General features: G+C 45.5%; 1 protein-coding gene across 1 annotated transcript in view; it reads right to left on the bottom strand.

The window, feature by feature from the left end:
* Positions 1–20,102, bottom strand: part of CNTNAP4 (contactin associated protein family member 4) — a 524,353-nt gene that overhangs the window by 274,916 nt on the left and 229,335 nt on the right. Inside the window, exon 3 of the mRNA XM_077474781.1 lies at positions 1,397–1,590. Coding sequence (XP_077330907.1) covers positions 1,397–1,590 — 194 coding nt within the window. The remainder of the gene's footprint in view (positions 1–1,396; positions 1,591–20,102) is intronic.

Here is a 20,102-nt window from a genome sequence, read left to right as displayed (position 1 = left end):
ACTTAATTTTAGCAGTAATCCATACGTCCTTGTGATTACTCTTTTTTGTTTGAATATCCCATTGTTTTATTCCCATTGTTCTTATTCATTGAACCAATTCTGAATTGAGCACTGTTATTTGAATGCATAATGTAAGATAATTTTGAAACAAAAGACATAGTTGGCTTCTATGTTAAACTCACCAAATACTTTTGCATTTCAATAAAAATAACTGTAAAATAAGTCTGCTTATCATATACAAGTAGTCCTTGATAAAGGCCTAATTCACTTGTACACAGAGCTATACCTTTTTCCCTTTTGAACAGTAAAGTACAGTAGTTGCTTTTTTTTGTGAAACATGAATAGGCTTTAGTAAAAGCATCTTACAAGGTTATTCCTAAAGAAATATGTTGATTTACTAAATGCTTTTTAAAATTTAAGTTGTAGAATGTAGAAGCACATATAATGATTATATGATTTTTGGCAAGAACTCATACTGTATTCTTTTTTCATTGCATTTTAAGATCACTGTTATATCCTCTGAAAAACCTTTACTTTGGAAAAATAAAGAGAAGAAACATTTTGGTTTTCCATATTAGACATGAAAAAAAACTGAAAATGCAGACTCGAATTATAGGAATGCAATTTATTGGTTAAAGCCTAAGTTTTGTTAAAATCTAAAAAAAGAAAAACCCACAAAATTTGGGACTAAATTGGCCTGCTGGACACATTTTCGGTCAGCACCAGAATACTCCCAATTACATAGTTCACCCACCTAATCCTAGAGCTGTCATTCCCTGAGACCCAACCTCTTTTATTAGGATTACACACAATCTTACACCAAATTCTCAACCTGTAGACCCCCTCCATATTGGCCATCCCCTTCCATCACTTTCCTGCATTCCAGATGGAGTCACATATCACTATCTTAATACCTGGGAGGGACGCATTCCCCTCCTACCCATTCCCCCATCCCCTTATAAGGTTGATCAAAGAGATGCCTTTGTGTTTTTACTAGAGGGGTCTGAAGAATACTTATGTTTGACCTGGAAATCTTATTCAGTATGTTTATGCGTAAATCTCACCTTCAGTTTTTAAAGTATCATATAATAACTGCACTCTGAAATGTATTTGTTTAAAATCATAAAACAAATTCATATAAGTGTAAATCTTTCCTTTGAGTTATATATTTTATAGTCTTTAGCTAAGTGAAAGAAACATCCAGTTTCACTTTTTTATTTCACTGTTCAAGAAAAGTACTTTAAAATTTAAGTACAATACATATCATTCTATGTATTACTTTACTCTGCTATTTCCTAGAGAAACATTAAAACTAGTAATTCAAGAAATTGTATTTGCAGTTTATAATGCTATGACTTTTAAAATATGGATGTAGTGTTACAATTTATAAACATACCAAAATGCCTTCTTCTTGATGATACTGTTTCCAGTTTCTCCCGGTGTCGCTGTACATTAACAGATAGCTTGTTACCCAGTCTGAGCTTCCATATTTGCCTTGCGTTGCAATTGCAGTAATCTCTGTTCTTTCTCCCAAATCAATCTGGAGCCACTGATATTTATTGGAAAAATGTGGAGACCACCCTCCAGCTCCTGTGTAAAGAAAATAATGTATAACCTTAAAGTGGATATAAAGGCAAAACATGAAAACAGTAAAAAGATTTCTAGAGATATTGGCTTTCTAATTAGACCCTGCTTTTCTTACTCTTTATATGGCTGTCATACAATATCTGGGCTCATATCAAAGTAGCTAGTGGTCATATGTTGTGGTCATGCTAGTGATCATTAGCAATTAGTCACTTCACATGACACGTACTGTAAGACCTTGCAGTAAATGACCATGCTTCTAAATTGTCAATACATGCTAGTAGTTATACTTCCCATCTGAATTAGAAAAGTAAAAATGTATGTTTCCAGGATCAGAACATTAACAGACCAATTTAGTAATAAGACAAAAGAGAAGAAGCTCAATAAACTGTTTCAAAGTCAGTAATAAATCCATGATGTGTGAAATGCATTTCACCATTGCATTTGACAAATGACATTCTTTTGTACTTAAAAAGAAAAAAAGATACATGTTTGAAGTGTAACCTGTAAATATGACCAGGACTGTAATTTTAATAATATGATTAACTAATGTGAGATATTAATATGCTTGAGTGTATTCAATAACTTCAATCACAACAGTGATGTCACATAAGAGATCAAGACTACCAGATATTTCTCTTCACTGCTGGCAGCCAAACAAATCCCAGGAGTGAAGGAAAAATGAGTATGTGCATTTGATGGGGCTGCTATTAAATTTATCCTGATGCTTTATCCAGCATGGGTAAAGCACAGATTCACTTTAAAGCATCCCACCCTTCCCTTTTTAAGAAATCGTGTAACCTACCATTAAACATTTCAGGGCTGAAAAATATGTTATCTAACAATAATACCAACACCTGCTTCAATCCTCAAATTACATATTTTACAAGATAAATGTTGATATTATTGTTAATAAACATGTTTATGTACAGTATATGTTTATATATATGTTTATAGGCACTATATCCAGCCCCTTGGTGATACTCTCAGTCCCCTTGTTATTCAGAAGTTTAGTACTGCAACCTCAGTGGCCAATACAGGCTCTTTCATTTGACTAAAAAACCCTTCCCTTCTATCATTTGTATAAAAATACTCCCCAGCCCCATGCTTTTTTTTTTTCAACAATACATTTTTATTGTTTTAAGAGGATAATCATATACAAACAGTACATAAGAAAAGACAATAAATAGCTCTTATGAAGAAATAGATAATAAACTATAAGAACAATAAAGGCGCAATTGGTTTCAGCAGGTCACAAGCATCAGATTATCCTGTACAAATAACAAAGGTAACAAAAAGAATGCCAAGGAGGTTTATACTATATGCTATATAGTATAGTATATATAGTATAGTATACAGTGGTGTGAAAAAGTGTTTGCCCCCTTCCTCATTTCCTGTTCCTTTGCATGTTTGTCACACTTAAGTGTTTCGGAACATCAAACCAATTTAAACAATAGTCAAGGACAACACAAGTAAACACAAAATGCAATTTGTAAATGAAGGTGTTTATTATTAAAGGTGAAAAAAAATCCAAACCATCATGGCCCTGTGTGAAAAAGTGATTGCCCCCCTTGTTAAAACATACTATAACTGTGGTTGTCCACACCTGAGTTCAATTTCTCTAGCCACACCCAGGCCTGATTATTGCCACACCTGTTCACAATCAAGGCATCACTTAAATAGGAGCTGCTTGACACAGTAAGGCCCACCAGAAGATCCTTAAAAGCTACACATCATGCCGAGACCCAAAGAAATTCAGGAACAATTGAGAAAGAAAGTAATTGAGATCTATCAGTCTGGAAAGGGTTATAAAGCCATTTCCAAAGCTTTGGGAATCCAGCGAACCACAGTGAGAGCCATTATCCACAAATGGTGAAGACATGGAACAGTGGTGAACCTTCCCAGGAGTGGCCGGCCGCCCAAAATTACCCCAAGAGCGCAGCGATGACTCATCCAAGAGGTCACAAAAGACCCCACAACAACGTCCAAGGAACTGCAGGCCTCACTTGCCTCAGTTAAGGTCAGCGTTCATGCCTCCACCATCAGGAAAAGACTGGGCAAAAATGGCCTGCATGGCAGAGTTCCAAGGAGAAAACCACTGCTGAGCAAAAAGAACATCAAAGCTCGTCTCAATTTCTCCACAACACATCTTGATGATCCCCAAGACTTTTGGGACAACATTCTGTGGACCGATGAGACAAAAGTGGAACTCTTTGGAAGGTGTGTGTCCAAGTATATCTGGCGTAGAAGGAACACTGCATTTCATAAAAAGAACATTATACCAACAGTAAAATATGGTGGTGGTAGTGTGATGGTCTGGGGCTGTTTTGCTGCTTCAGGACCTGGAAGACTTGCCATGATAAAAGGAACTATGAATTCTGCTATCTACCAAGAGATCCTGAAGGAGAATGTCCGACCATCTGTTCGTGTACTCAAGCTGAAACGAACTTGGGTTCTGCAGCAGGACAATGATCCTAAACACACCAGCAAGTCCACCACCGAATGGCTGAAGAAAAACAAAACGAAGACTTTGGAGTGGCCTAGCCAAAGTCCTGACCTGAATCCTATTGAGATGTTGTGGTATGACCTTAAAAAGGCCGTTCATGCTCGAAAACCCTCTAATGTAACTGAATTAGGACAATTCTGCAAAGATGAGTGGGCCAAAATTCCTCCAGGACGCTGTAAAAGCCTCATTGCACGTTATCGCAAACGCTTGGTTGCAGTTGTTGCTGCTAAGGGTGGCCCAACCAGTTATTAGGTTTAGGGGGCAATCACTTTTTCACACAGGGCCATGATGGTTTGGATTTTTTTTCACCTTTAATAATAAACACCTTAATTTACAAATTGCATTTTGTGTTTACTTGTGTTGTCCTTGACTATTGTTTAAATTGGTTTGATGTTCCGAAACACTTAAGTGTGACAAACATGCAAAGGAACAGGAAATGAGGAAGGGGGCAAACACTTTTTCACACCACTGTATATACTATATTTCCGGGTTGTATAAAACAGATATAGATAACAATTGCAGAATGATAACTCCCCAGCCCTATGCTTTGTGGTGAGAATACATTTGTAAACATTTTCCCCCTTAAGAGCCACTAGCCAAAACTAATGCAGCTAGGAGTTCTCAAACCTGTCACTTTCTACTCTGGTCCTCACTGATGATCAGGAACCAGTCAAAGTTCCCAATCATGTAATCACTATCTCAGCTCTGGAATAGTTAATGCTTTAATTATCAGATTACAGATACATATCTATAACAGATTAATTAAAACATAGAAAAGTAATAAATAAATAAAATAGTTTTTATTTTTTTTGCAATAGTAGGTAAAAATCATTGTGAAAATTCTGAATTAACCCTCTGCACACTGCTGTAAACTCTTTCATATAATATTCCTAGCAACCTTTTACATAAAAGTATTCTTTGTTCACATGTATTGCAATGCATGTTCAAGCTGGCAAACTACATCAAAGTGATCCCTCTCTGGTCAGTCCCCACTCTTTTATGCAAAATACCAAATACTTACTTGCTTCTACCATACTTTACTGGACATATGGGGCAAACAGACACAGTTTGGGTTTTAACTTGAGGTAAGTATGCAATCTCAGTGGTTTATAGGGTTCCTCAAGTGGCTTCTCCTTTTACTGGTTCAATGCGCACCACACTGCATGCCTGGGATAAGGGGCAGGTGCTGATGAAACTCAACGGCCTAGCCTGTTCACCATCTACTAACTTTGGTTTAATCCTAGAATCTCTTACTTTGGTGACTTCCCAGATCCAGTTTTGTGGCCCCGGGTTGGTATCAAACAACTGTGGGATATTATAGGGGGGGGGGGCTCCACATGTTTGACCTGAATTTGTATCTCTTCTGCCACTTGCAGCTGCAGTATGCATTCTTAGAACAATTTGGTTCTGAAACCCTAGAGTTTAGGTCTTCTGCTTTGGAGCAGCTGTTATGTCAGAATCTCTGAAGAAGCCTCTATATGAAATCTTTAGAGAATTGTTTGTAGATGGGCCGAAAACATTCACTAAATGTAGGGAAAGTTGGATGCCATTAATTCCCAATTTTCAGGGGGGTGATTGGGATGATATGTGGGACTACGTTTAGGACTCTGTTCAATTTAAACTGCTCCATAGAGCTTTTTATACTCCAGTAAGAGTAGACATTATTTATGGCACTGGCTTAGTGGAGTGCTGGTGCTGTACCACCTCCCCTTAAGTTTTGATCACGTCTTTTGGCACTGTTAGCCGATACAGGAGTTTTGGACAGGGGTCACTCATACCCTCCAAGACCTGCTTTCCCTTCCAGTCCCTCTAACCATCCTGGTTTGTCTGTTAGACCTAGAGGAGGCGTTAGCAACTCACAGGGCCCAAATGACTCTTCTCTCACTTTCACTCTTTTATGCACGTAAGGCCATCTTGTTGTGTTGGAAGAAACCAGAGGCCCTTTGATTATCTTATCTTGGTTGATGCAATCCTGGAAGTTGAAGTGGAGTACTGAGACAGACAGGCTAGGTATTCAGGTTATAGTGCAAGAATATTAGGCACAAACAGAATGTGAGTGAGTACTTGTATCTTAATAAATTTGCTTAATAATTTTACACTTTATGTAGTTTCTACTCTATTCCATTATAGCAGTTTATGATATCAACTTTGCTACTTCCGATTGGTCTGATTGTGTATGGGTGAGATCCAATCAAGGGGGTCACAAAATTCCCTATGTATAGAATCATAGGCTTGCCTGACCTAGGGGATGTACAGTATATTAGTATATGCCCGGGAAAAAAGGTAAGTGACCAAAGGGATTTTAACTGAGCACTGGGAGTGTAATAGACTTTTTTGTGCATATAAACCACAGTGGGTTCAAGTTTTAAGGAAGAAAGTTTCACAAAAGATTTACAGAGCTGACTTACAGTATATTATACACGTTTATGTGTATTTAATATAATATATTATTGTTTGAGGGTTTGATGTGTAGCTCACATATGAGGTACTACAATGTGCTGCACTACTCATATGTTTCTGAAATAATACACTATATTTTTTTATTTTTGCCTTGCCCAACAATGCCGCAACATTGCCTTCCACATGATGGTACAGAGCTGGAATGGCCTTACCTGAAAAGAAATAGTGACTAGGAACCAGCCATTGTGGTACAGCACATTCTGCAAATTCACGGAAGGGGGCAGAATCCACCAGATGGAAAGGCAGAAGTTGTAGAGCCAGCAGCTTTGACAAGCTTGCATTTAGACGCTGGGCATATGGGTGGCAGTGACTGTATTTTTTTTCTGCTGCAGCAGATGGGGCAGAGAAATTTGGCAGCTATATTCTAAAGATAGTGGTGTGCTACTGGTAGAGGTGCTGCAAGGACTTGGGACACCCTGTGCTATACCATCATCCCTGTCAGTGGAGGCTGTTGAGAGATCATGAGGTATAGCGAGGGCAGACTGAGGTGAGGAAGGAGGAGGAACAGAATTGCACCCCTTTTGTGTGGCTTTCAAGTACTCTTGCCAACAAAAGGCTCAGAAAGCTGAGCTGTGGGAAGTGGGCTGGGAGATAACAGCTCCACAATGTGATGGAATGGGGTGGCTGCTCTCTACTCTTCTATGATGGCTGCCTTGTTGGGGTTTAGCCTCACCCTCACCCTGACTTTCCTCCTATGCTCTATATGGCACCCATGTCACATCAGTGACCTCATCATCATCTCCTCCATCCTCATTACCACTGGAGACAACTTGGCAATACACTGCGGCTGGGGAAACATGACTGTCAATTTGTGCACCAGTGTCCTCCACTCTCTATAGGTTCATGTTCCTGCCTTCCTCAACCTCAGAATCAACATCTGAATGAAGTAATGGCTGTACATTGTCAAGGAGCAAGTGGCCGATGCTGTGTTCAAATAACTCAGCTGACTCCTCCATGCCTGATGCTGGAGCTATGGCAGAAATAGCTGTGGACAAAGAGGCAGGTTTAGCCACTCTGGCAGTTGCAGTGGACTGCACACTGGTCTTTGCTTGGGTGACGGAGGATGAGGAGGATGAGGATGGTTTAGTAAGCCAATCCACCACATCCTCTGCATGTTGTGGCTGGATAGCACGGTCAACATCACTAAACAGAGGAAACGATACCCTGCCTGAGGACTGACCGCATTCACCTTTGCCTGTGGACACATATGCTGCTGGCTCCCTCACAGTGCCATGAGAACATCTGCCTCTCCTTTTTGTCCTCCCAGACATGATGGGGGTGCTTATTAACAAAATGTAATAAAGATGTGGAAATGGAAATGTGGATTGACTGTGCTAAACATGCACTAATGCACCACTCACTGCTTTAAACATCACGTAATGCACTGAAGTATACAGCATTAAACTTGCAATAACGCATTGAAGTATACAGCGTTAAACGTGCGGTAACGCACTAAACTATACTGCGTTAAATGGAAGGTAACACACTGAAATATACAGCATTAAACTTGCAGTAATGCACCGAAATATACTGCGTCAAATGGCATGTAACGCACTGAAATATACTGCATTAAACGACACGTAATGCACTGAAATATATGGCGTAGAGTGACACGTAACGCAATTAAATATACTGCATTAAGCTTACAGCAATGCAATGAAATATACTGCATTGAACAGCATGTAATGTGCTGAAGTGTACGGCATTAAAGTTGTAGTAACGCAATTAAATATACTGCATTAAACGTGCACTAATGCACAGAAATATACTGCGTTAAATGGCAGGTAATGCACTGAAATATACAGTGTTAAACTTGCAGTAATGCATTGAAATACAGTAGGTGCCGCCGATATTGTGACACCCTACTAGCTCCGTCGCGGGAGCCAGAAGAATGCCGGGCTCCTCCGCTAGCAAAAGAGCTAGCAGAAGATAGCCGAGGAGTCCGGCGAGAAGACCCCCGAAGACGGAAGACCCCCGGAGCTGTGCAATAAACTATTTTAACCCTTGTGTGTTGTTTTTTTTTTTTTACTTTTGTTCACAGGTGAATGGGTAGGGGTACATTGTACCCCATACTCATTCACATAGGGTGGGGGGCCAGGATCTGGGGGCCCCCTTATTAAAGGGGGCTCCTGAATTCCAATAATCCCCCCGCCCGCAGACCCCAACAACCAACGGCCAGGGTTGTCGGGAAGAGGTCCTTGTCCTCATCAACATGGGGACAAGGTGCTTTGATGTGGGGGGGCCGGGCGGCCCCCCTTCCCCAAGGCACCCCCATGTTGAGGGCATGTGGCCTGGTACGGCTCAGGAGGGGGGGCGCTCGCTCGTCCCCATCCCCTTTTCTGGCCGGCCGGGCTGCGTGCTCGTATAGGGGTCTGGTATGGATTTTGAAGGGGACCCCACGCCGTTTTTTTCGGCGAAGGGGATTCCCCTTAAAATCCCTACCGGACCTAAGGGCCTGGTATGCCCCCGAGAAGGCATGCAGGCTTCATGAGTGAGGCAACATCATCGCCTCGCTCTGGCTGCTATAGGAAAATGACATTTTCCTATTGCAGCCAGCGCAACGGTATCGCGCTGGTTAGAGGAGCCTGTCGCCAGGAACCAGCGCGATACTGTCGCGCTGGAAACACAATATCGGCGGCACCTACTGTATACTGCGTTAAACATGCACTAACACATAGAAATATACTGCCTTAAATGACATGTAACGCATTGAAATATACTGCGTTAAACTTGCAGTAACGCATTGAAATATACAGCATTAATCTTGCAGTAAAGCACTGAAATATACTGTGTTAATCAATTACTACACTTACACTGAACTATTACTAGATTTACACTAAAGTGACACTAAAGTAAAAATGAATGGTCATTCACTACACTCACACTGACTGAACTATCTTTAGATTCACACTAATGTAAAGAGGAATGGTGTTCACTACACTCACACTGACTGAACTATCACTAGATTCACACTAATGTAAAGATGAATGGTGGTCACTACACTCACACTGACTGAACTATCACTAGAGTCACACTAAACTGATATTCTACACTGACAATAGAATCAGAATAGCACACTATAGAACATTCTAGTAGCACTGAACAGAGCCCTGTTCTGTATCTCCACACTGATATCACACAAAAAATGGCCGCGGTTGAAAGAATACTTATATAGTGTGGGGCGGGACTAAGAGCAATGAGCCATAATTGGATAGAGTCATCATGACAGCATCCAATCATGATTTTAACGGTGTTCTGTGCCCGACTTTCATTGCTTCAGCCAATCAAGGATTCCAATGCACTGTGTGGCAGCGCAGTGCATTGAGGTCGTGTGGCAGGCTGAACAAGCGGTTGAATGCACCAATAATGTGGTAGTTGAATAGGTGAACAGCCAATGTTCAGCCCAAACTCATGCCCTGGCTAAACCATTAGCCCATCTTTATTTCTGGCTGTTGTCTCAGATATATGTATCTATCTATATATATCAAATTTTTTTCCATAACAGGCTTTATTACAATCACTTCACATATACAGCATAGGTGCATACAGTGCAACATATGCTGGGTATATATCCTTTAACAAAATAGCAAACAATAGGCAATATAGAGATCAGAGACACACCCCGTGTTAAGTGAAGTTAGCCAAACAGAAAAAAGAACTGAATGAAGAGCTATAAAAGAATCATATTCTAGGCAACTACAAACCACCCTCCCAAGAATAGCTGTAATCTAAAGAAAGCTACCTCAGTTGATATTGCTATTATCTTCCTTGTCAATCATTGTTCACACTAGAACTCCCAAACATGAAAAAAGTTTAGACCCAAACTGCAAACCCTATTAAAGTCTATGGGACCTGAACTTAGAAAAAGAAGAGTTCCCATTTTGAAGGCTTGTAAGCAAGTTATTTGACATAAAAAAGGTATGGCCCTGGGAGACATGTATCAATGCAAAAAAATGGCTTGTTAGTCTTCCCGTAAAATGGCGCATCTGTACCATGTAGGGATGAGCTTCGTATTCGAGTCAAACATACGTTCGAGTCGAACATCGGCTGTTCGCCCGTTCGGCGAATTCCGAACGTTATGGGCCGTTCGCGCCAAATTCGTGTGGCGCTCACGGCCCACAATGCACTGCGATGGCGCAGTGCATTGCTGGCTCATGATTGGCCAAGCATGCACTGTGACCCCGCATGCTTAGCCAATCCCAGCGCCGGCAGCGAGGAGAGCCATGATTGGCAACAGGCAGGATGCCTGTGGCCAATCATAGCTCAGGCTGTGTAGTACACGCCCCACACTATATAAGGCCGCCAGCGCGGCGGCCTTGTGTAGTGTGTTGGCATCTGTAGCAGTTAGTGGGTGTTCTGTGTACCTTCAACACAGTATACACCGGTCGTTATCGGCCGTTCATGCTCTTCTGTAGTGGTTGTTGTCTGCGTGCCCTGACCGCAGTATACACCGCTATATTCACCTATATATCTAGCGATATATCTATCTTTTATAATAGAGCTTGCAGTCAGTGTTAGGAGATTGTGCGTGCTGTCTGCGTGCTCTGAACCCAGTATACACCGCTATATCCACCTATATAGCTAACTATCTTGCTCGTTTTAAATAGAGCTTACAGTCAGTGTTAGGAGATTGTGCGTGCTGTCTGCGTGCTCTGAACGCAGTATACACCGCTATATCCACCTATATAGCTAAATATCTTGCTCGTTTTAAATAGAGCTTTCAGTCAGTGTTAGGAGATTGTGCGTGCTGTCTACGTGCTCTGAACGCAGTATACACCGCTATATTCACCTATATAGCTAACTATCTTGCTCGTTTTAAATAGAGCTTTCAGTCAGTGTTAGGAGATTGTGCGTGCTTTCTGCGGGCTCTGAACGCAGTATACACCGCTATATCCACCTATATAGCTTAATATCTTGCTCGTTTTAAATAGAGCTTTCAGTCAGTGTTAGGAGATTGTGCGTGCTGTCTGCGTGCTCTGAACGCAGTATACACCGATATATCCACCTATATAGCTAAATATCTTGCTCGTTTTAAATAGAGCTTTCAGTCAGTGTTAGGAGATTGTGCGTGCTGGCTGCGTGCTCTGATCTCTGAGGACTTCCAGAGAGGTGGAGGAGGACAGGGAGCTGATGGCGTCGGTCAGCCCAGGCCAGGAGCCTGTTCCTCGGCCTGAGGAAAAGCGTGGAGCCCTGAAGCTCCTGGAGTTCGTTGAGGAGGAGAGGCTGTACTTGGAAAACCAGCTTGACTTGGTTGACTGGTCTCTGAGACAGCCAGGAGAAGACGTGGAGAAATCTACGGAGAGGAAAAGAAAAGCCAAGAGCTTAATGGTAAAGGCTTCTCGCTGTTACTGCGAGAAAATGAAAGTTTTGGCCGAGCTGAGGAATAGACGCGACAGATCAGGTATCAAGAAGAGAACAGAATTCAAACCTGTCATAGATGGACTGAAAGAGCAGTGTAACATGCTTGGTGAGCTTTTATCAAATCTAATTGAAAGTGCCTCAAGCGAAAAGGACTTTCTGTTGAATATAGAAAAAGTTATGAGAGTGGCATGCGATGAAGGCTCTCAAGCGGTAAGACGCCGCAACCAGCGTCTATCACAGGCGGCGGAGCCCATGAGAGAGGCGGAGGAACCCACAAGTGAGAGTGCACAGACAGTGCAAGGGATTATTGAGACCCTTCGTGTGGCTAATAAGGAAGGTTCCCAGGCCGTGAGAAGACGTGGTCTTTCCCAGGCGGCGGAGGACAAAAGCAGTAAGGTAGACCCGGCTATGGAGGAAGAAACCCCACTGGGTGATAGGGAGCCAGCGGCCATTACAGCCAAAGCCCATGGTTCAGATGAAGGAAAGAAGGACTTGGATAGTGCCTCAGCAATGGAGGTGGTAGCTCCAGAGACTGGCGGTGAGGTGATGGACTTAGAAGGGGATGTTGTGGAGGGTGCCTCTGTGTCATCTGTACCCCTACCTGTCAGTAAGGTGGGTGATGGTGTAAAAAACAGGGTGCCTGAGGATACAGCAAATGACCCAAAGTGTATACAAAAAACCCCGATTGTGAAGATCCCCAAGTTGAAGGATGGAAAGAAGATTAAAGGAAAAAAGGACTTACCTGTAAATGCCCCGGTGAGCCTTGGAGTCAGCTGTGAGCAGGATGTGCCGTCAGCAGAGATGTCGGCCATCACTGCTGTAAATCAGTCTCAAGGTGAGGGGAAGACCAAAGCTGGGAAATCCTGCTCGGACTGTTTAGTGGTGCCTAAGCGGGTTGTTATCGGTATTCCTGCAATGGCGGAGGGTGGGAGAAGCACGCCGTCTTCCCGGAAGGCAGGGGGTGTTTCTAGCAAGATTCAACCCAATCAGATGGTGAATTCCGGGAATGGCGCGAAAGAAGGGGGAGGAGCCTCGGTGGAGGTTGCCGAGCGTCACTTCTGGGCCGCGATTCCCTCGGTTTCCGGGAGTGGCGCGCCGGATGTGGGCGGAGTTCCGGCGGAGGTGGTCACGCGTCACTTCCGGTCCGCGTCCTCCGCGGCTTCCGGTTCTCGGGCCTCTGCCGATGCGGGAAAGGAGTCTGGATCATCGGCTGGTGATTCTTTATGTCCAGCGCAGAATGTGGCTTGGGGGGACTGCCCTATGGAGCCTTTGGGTGAGAATGATCCGGCACTAGCCTTTATTCGTAGTTTGGAGGGTTCTCAGAAGGAGGAAGTTAGAGTGGACTCCTGTGGGGCCCATATGGAGTTAAGTGAAGGGTGGTCTGAGGACTGGGATGCGCTTCTGGCAGGACAGGCTCAGGGTGCTTCTGCCGGTGGAAGGGAGCCTCCTGGGTCCTTGGTCCAGCCTAAGGGTAATAGCAAGAGAGTCCCAGGGAAGGATGCTGTTGGTGCGACACCTGTGGTGGCTGCGCCGGTTCCTGCCCCGAGGTCCGTCCCTGGGCGGGTTCTGCAGGGGTCGCCGGAGGTCAAGCTCCTGACAGCATTGGGCGAACGGCGTTCATATGCCAATGTGGCAGGATCTGTGGCGCCGCTCGGCCCAATATATGAACAGTTTGGGGCGGGAAATTTCCGGGTCCCTCCGGCAGACCAGTTCTCCGGGGCCAATTCATGGTCACGGGGGACTGGGGGACCGGAAAGAAAACGCCGAAATGTGGTTCAATTGAGGTGGGAGGGAGAGGGTCAGTGCCCTAGTAGGGGGCAGGTGGTGGACATGGTGATCTCCTTAGGTATCAAGGTCGCGGAAATCTTTGCGGTGATTCATCCCGCGGGGTCCCGCGACTTTGATATCAGTTTTGTAAGCGTGGTTATTATGGAATTGTTTATAACCACCTTTGGGCTTATTAGCGGTACAGATCCCTGGAAAGGGTTTAAGGTCTTCCCAATAAGTAGACAGGAAGAGGTTAAAAGTATTACTGTCCTGGTGCGCAACGAAAGTCTGCCACCAGAAGACATTAGTACTTGGTTGAGCAGGCACGGCCAACTGCAGGGCCCGCTGAGAAAGGGGATGGATGAGCGCGGGGTGTGGACCGGGGCTTGGAATGCCAGAATGAGGTTAAGGAGGCAAGGTAACACCGTTGCCCACATCCCGGGTAGTGCCTTTATAGGCAGGGATCGTATTCTGGTATTCTATCCCGGTCAGCCCCGCCGCTGTTTCCGGTGCGGGTGCCCAACCCATCTCAGTGCGGACTGCACGGTGGTGCGTTGTGCCAAATGTAATAAGTTTGGTCATTTTAGCGAGTCCTGTGGGCTCATTCAATGTAATTTGTGTGGGCTGATGGGGCATCCATTCAGCAGGTGCCCTAGGGCCCATAGGGAGAGGCCCCCGGGACCTGCTGATGTCCCTGCTCCCGGGGAGGTCCCGTGTCCCAGTGGTGTCCCACCTGCGGGCGCTGCCTCATCTGCTGGGGGCGCGCCTGCGGAAGGTGGCGGATGCCCTGGGGGAGAGGTTCCTTCAAGTAAAGTGCCTCCTCCGGGTAAAGTACCCCCTCCCTCTTCTGGTGTTTCTAAGGTTGGGGACCCCTCTCCTGCTGTTCCTGCCGCCGGTGTGGCTCCTGGAGGGAAGGTGGCGGCCCGAAGGGAGCGGAGTCTGGTGGGGGAGAGGCAGGGAAGGGTTACTGGGAGAAGAGGAGTAAGACAAAAACCTGTGTGTGCAAGTCTTTCTAGGAGTAGGAGCCCTCTCAGGTCCCCTAGTCCTGTACCCCCCTCCCCGCCTCCTGGGCCTTCTGTGGTAGTGAGGGAGTCCTCGGGCTCATCTATGTCTGATGATGAGCAGGGGTCCGATACGGGAGATAGTGAGGAGGTTGGGGTACCCCAACATGGTCAAGAGTCCAAGGTGGTGGCAGAGGGTTCAAAGAGCCCGGTGCTGGGTAATAAGGGTGGCATTGGAAAAAAAAAGAAGAAAAAGTTGAAGGAACGTAGTAAGTGGGATAAAATTCTTGAAAACTTAACTGATGCTCAGTTTCGGGAGTTAATAACCCCTTACTCTTTCGGGGCAGAGTGCTGAAAACACATAAGAAGTTTGGTTAAGTTGTTTATTGGTCTAGTTTTCTGTGTTTGTTTATGATGTAATTTCATAGTTTGAAATGTTATATTTGTTAATATGGTAGCAGTTTCCTGGAAATAAAAACTTCCACCTATATAGCTAAATATCTTGCTCGTTTTAAATCTAGCTTTCAGTCAGTGTTAGGAGATTGTGCGTGCTGTCTGAGTGCTCTGAACGCAGTATACACCGCTATATCCACCTATATAGCTAAATATCTTGCTCGTTTTAAATAGAGCTTTCAGTCAGTGTTAGGAGATTGTGTGTGCTGGCTGCGTGCTCTGAACGCAGTATACACCGCTATATCCACCTATATAGCTAACTATCTTGCTCGTTTTAAATAGAGCTTGCAGTCAGCGGTAGGAGATTGTGCGTGCTGTCTGCGTGCTCAGAAAAAGATGGACGGAAAAACAAATTATACAGGGGTGATAACCCTTCCCTATGTTTTCCAAAAAGCTTAAAAATAGTTTTTTTGACTGGAGCTACACTTTAAAAATGTACCAGTTGAAAATTACAAACAGATTCAACTTAACACAACAAACCTACACAGTCCCTGTCTTGTTTGCACCGCCTGTATACTGCTGTTCTGAGTATATAGGGCCTGGAGGCCACACGTATTTCCTTTTTTTAATATGGGTACGGGGTTCCCCTTAATATGCGTACAAGACCCAAAGGGGCTGTTAATGGGCAGGGAGGGCTACCCATGCCATTTTTTTCAATGATTTTAAACCATATTGCAGGAACCAGATATAACATTAAAACCGCAAGCAGTTTTAAATGGTGTTATTTCCGTTTAATGTCATTTTGTGCAGGGACTGTTCTAAACACGGGAAACACGTGGCACTTCACAGGCATACTACAGACACCCCCCAGGCACGATATTTAAAGGAATATTTCACTTTTCTTTCACTTTAATCGTCATTAAAATCAGTGCTCCCGGGGGCGCATGCGCGGAGCTCAGCATGGCGGACGCAAGTCACTAGAGCTCCGCACTCACCGCTGCTGAACCGGCACATAAACCGCTGTATTTCGCTGCTAACGATCTCCGAATCTGCTCCGGCCCTTCGGGTACCCCACTGCCCCTCACCCGGGATGGTTCTTACAGGCCAGCGAGGGAAGCAAAAGCAGAAACCTATTAAAGAGGCCTTAGCGCACGCCACCTCTAAAATGGCGGCGAAGGCCCTTGCCGCCACACAACTACAAGGCCTACCTCGGGATCACGGTAGCAGTAGCGAGGAGGAAGGTGAGAGGCCTGAATCTCCGGCCTCCCCAACGCCACCGGTATCTGGCATGTCTCAGGCCGATTTTCTGGCACATATGGACCTAATGCTTAAGAAAGCGCTGAAAACAACATCGGATCAGATAACTGATAGACTTTCCAGAAAAATTTGTGAGCTGGGTCAACACACGGCGGACTTGGAAACCAGGGCTGACGACACCGAGCTCAATTTGCATGAATTGGCACAAGAACAGGAGGCTCTCCGGGAGGAAAATGCTGCTCTGCTGTCCCGACTGGAAGATACCGAGAACCGTTCGCGTCGGTCGAACCTTCGTTTGAGAGGTATTCCTGAATCAGTCGATGATCTCCAGTCATTTACGACGGCTTTGTTTCAAGAGCTATCCCCCTCTATTCCAATCGAACGGTTAGAATTCGATCGTATCCACAGAGCTCTCACTAGGCGCCAAGCGGACGGACCACCCCGCGACATTATCGTTAAGCTACATTACTTCCGAACGAAGGAGCAACTCATGTCTATAGCCCGCGAAAAGAATAACCTTCAGTTCCAGGGCCATTCCTACCAGCTGTTCACAGATTTAGCCCCAATAACAATTGCAAAGAGACGTGCAATGAAGCCACAGTTGCTAATCCTTCAACAGCATCAAATTAAGTATGCATGGCGGTTCCCATTTGCTCTTTACTTCGCATACCAGGGACAGCAACATACCTGCTCTACGCCAGCGATTCTTCAAGCCCTCTTAGAGAACCTCCAACTGGCTCCGTCAGCCCCACCCCCTCCAGTGGGGGAAATGGTGCCTCGGACCCCGGCACGAGCTACACCCTATCCTAACATGGCTACCCCTAGGAGGAATCGGCAGGATCTCCCTGGCGTTTCTGTGCCTCGGCGAGGCACCCCTAAATCCTCTTCTAGACTGAGCTATCCTAGTCCAAAGGTATTCATACCTCGCTGATCCCCTTTTGTTCAGTTACTTCTTCCTTTTTTTTCTCTCCAATTTTTAATGCCGTAACCTGAACTCACCACGAGACTCACGTTCTTTGGGCACAGGCCTGCAAGCCTATACTGTTCCAGGCAGAAAGCCGAGACTGAGACGCTACCACTTTCTTCAAAGTACTTTTACCACATCTTTACCCCTCCAACCATTCGCCCCCCCCCGCCACCCCCCCCTTTTTTTTTTTTTTTTTATGTTAACCAGTTGCCGACCGCCGCACGCCGATGTACGTCGGTACAATGGCACGGGCAGGCATAAGGACATACATGTACGTCCCTTGCCTCCCGCGGGTCGGGGGCCCGATCGGGCCCCCGCCCGGTGCCTGCGGCGGTCGGTATTCGTTCGGGAGCGATCCCAGACGAGGGGACGGCCATTCATTCATGGCCACCCCCTCGCGATCGCTCCCGACGAATAGAAATCCCCGGTGACATCACTTCCTCTCCTGTAATGTAAACACAGGAGAGGAAGTGATGTATTCTCTCCTCCGTGTCGGTATTTTTCGTTCCGACACGGAGGAGAGCGGATCAGTAAGTTGCACCAACACTCTACACACACAGTAGAACATGCCAGGCACACTCACACCCCCTCTTTACCCCCCGATCACCCCCCCAATTACCCCTGCCCCCCAGTCACAGTGACACCAATGTCATTTTTTTTTTTTTTTTTTTGCATTGGTGTCATTTGTGACTGTAATAACTGTTAGGGCAGTTAGAGTTAGCCCCCTTTAGTTCTAATGTACCCCCCTAACCCCCCCAATAAAGGTTTAACCCCGTGATCACCCCCCGTCGTCAGTGTCACTAAGGCTGGGTTCACATTGCAGCGGTTTATGAGAACGAATGTGATTCGCACCGCACTGCAGTGCAAATCACATCCGATCTCTGTGCGATTCGAGTTCAGCCATTCGCCGCACCCGCCACACCCGCCGCACCCGCCGCAAATTCGCACGGGACCCTTTTTTTGGCCCGCAGCAGAATCGGATCGCATGGGTGTTCACACCATGCGATCCGAGTTTGCAGATCGCACTGCGATATGCGAACTGATCTGGGGGTGTCAGTAACATTTCACTGACACTCCCAGCAGTTCGCATAGGGCAGTGTGAACTGCCGCCGGGAGGCATGCGATGCGGGAACCCGCCGCGGATTCGCGGCGTTTCCGCATCGCTCCAGTGTGAACCCAGCCTAATAAGCGATCATTTTTCTGATCGCCGTATTAGTGTCACAGGTGACGCTAGTTAGGCAGGTAGGTATTTAGGTTCGCCGCAGCTTTTTATAGCGCCAGGGACCCCCATATACTACCGCATAAAGCCCCCTGATTGCCCCCTAGTTAACCCTTTCACCTGTGATCACCATATAACTGTTACAGGTGACGCTGGTTGGTTAGTTATTTTTTTATAGTTTCAGGGCACCCGCCATTTATTACCTAATAAAGGTTTAACCCCCTGATCACCCGGCGGGTGTCATTTGTGACTAATAACTGTTAGGGCAGTTAGGGTTAGCCCCCTTTAGTTCTAAGGTACCCCCCTAACCCCCCAATAAAGGTTTAACCCCGTGATCACCCCCCGTCGCCAGTGTCACTAAGGCTGGGTTCACATTGCAGCGGTTTATGAGAACGGATGTGATTCGCACCGCACTGCAGTGCAAATCACATCCGATCTCTGTGCGATTCGAGTTCAGCCATTCGCCGCACCCGCCGCACCCGCCGCAAATTCGCACGGGACCCTTTTTTTGGCCCGCAGCAGAATCGGATCGCATGGGTGTTCACACCATGCGATCCGAGTTTGCAGATCGCACTGCGATATGCGAACTGATCTGGGGGTGTCAGTAACATTTCACTGACACTCCCAGCAGTTCGCATAGGGCAGTGTGAACTGCCGCCGGGAGGCATGCGATGCGGGAACCCGCCGCGCATTCGTGGCGTTCCCGCATCGCTCCAGTGTGAACCCAGCCTAATAAGCGATCGTTTTTCTGATCGCTGTATTAGTGTCACAGGTGACGCTAGTTAGGCAGGTAGGTATTTAGGTTCGCTGCAGCTTTTTATAGCGCCAGGGACCCCCATATACTACCGCATAAAGCCCCCTAATTGCCCCCTAGTTAACCCTTTCACCAGTGATCACCATATAACTGTTACAGGTGACGCTGGTTGGTTAGTTATTTTTTTATAGTTTCAGGTTACCCGCCATTTATTACCTAGTCTCACTAGTGTACCCCTAAATTTAGGGGTGTCTACTTTCCAAAATGGGGTCATTTGGGGGGGGGTTTGTGCCATCTTGGCATTTTATGGCCTTCAAAACTGTAACGCCCTTAGAAAGCCTGAAGGCGGTGCTTGGTTTTCGGGGCCCCGTACGCGGCTAGGCTCCCAAAAAGTCCCACATATGTGGTATCCCCATACTCAGGAGAAGCAGCAGAATTTATTTTGGGGTGTCATTTCACATATGCCCATGGCATGCGTGAGCAATATATCATTTAGTGACAACTTTGTGAAAAAAAAAAAAAAAAAGTTTGTAATTTTCCCGCAACTTGTGGCAAAATATAAAATATTCCATGGACTCAACATGCCTCTCAGCAAATAGCTTGGGGTGTCTACTTTCTAAAATGGGGTCATTTGTGGGGGTTTTGTGCCATCTTGGCATTTTATGGCCTTCAAAACTGTAATAGGTAGTGAGAAGTGAACTCAAAAATTTACGCCCTTAGAAAGCCTGAAGGCGGTGCTTGGTTTTCGGGGCCCCGTACGCGGCTAGGCTCCCAAAAAGTCCCACATATGTGGTATCCCCGTACTCAGGAGAAGCAGCAGAATTTATTTTGGG

This window comes from Lithobates pipiens, unplaced genomic scaffold, assembly GCF_037356315.1.
Source record: "Lithobates pipiens isolate NorthernLeopardFrog02 unplaced genomic scaffold, aLitPip1_a1.2 Scaffold_13, whole genome shotgun sequence".
Taxonomy (NCBI): domain Eukaryota; kingdom Metazoa; phylum Chordata; class Amphibia; order Anura; family Ranidae; genus Lithobates; species Lithobates pipiens.
Note: the sequence above shows the minus strand (reverse complement) of the source record. Positions and strands in the feature narration are given on the sequence as shown.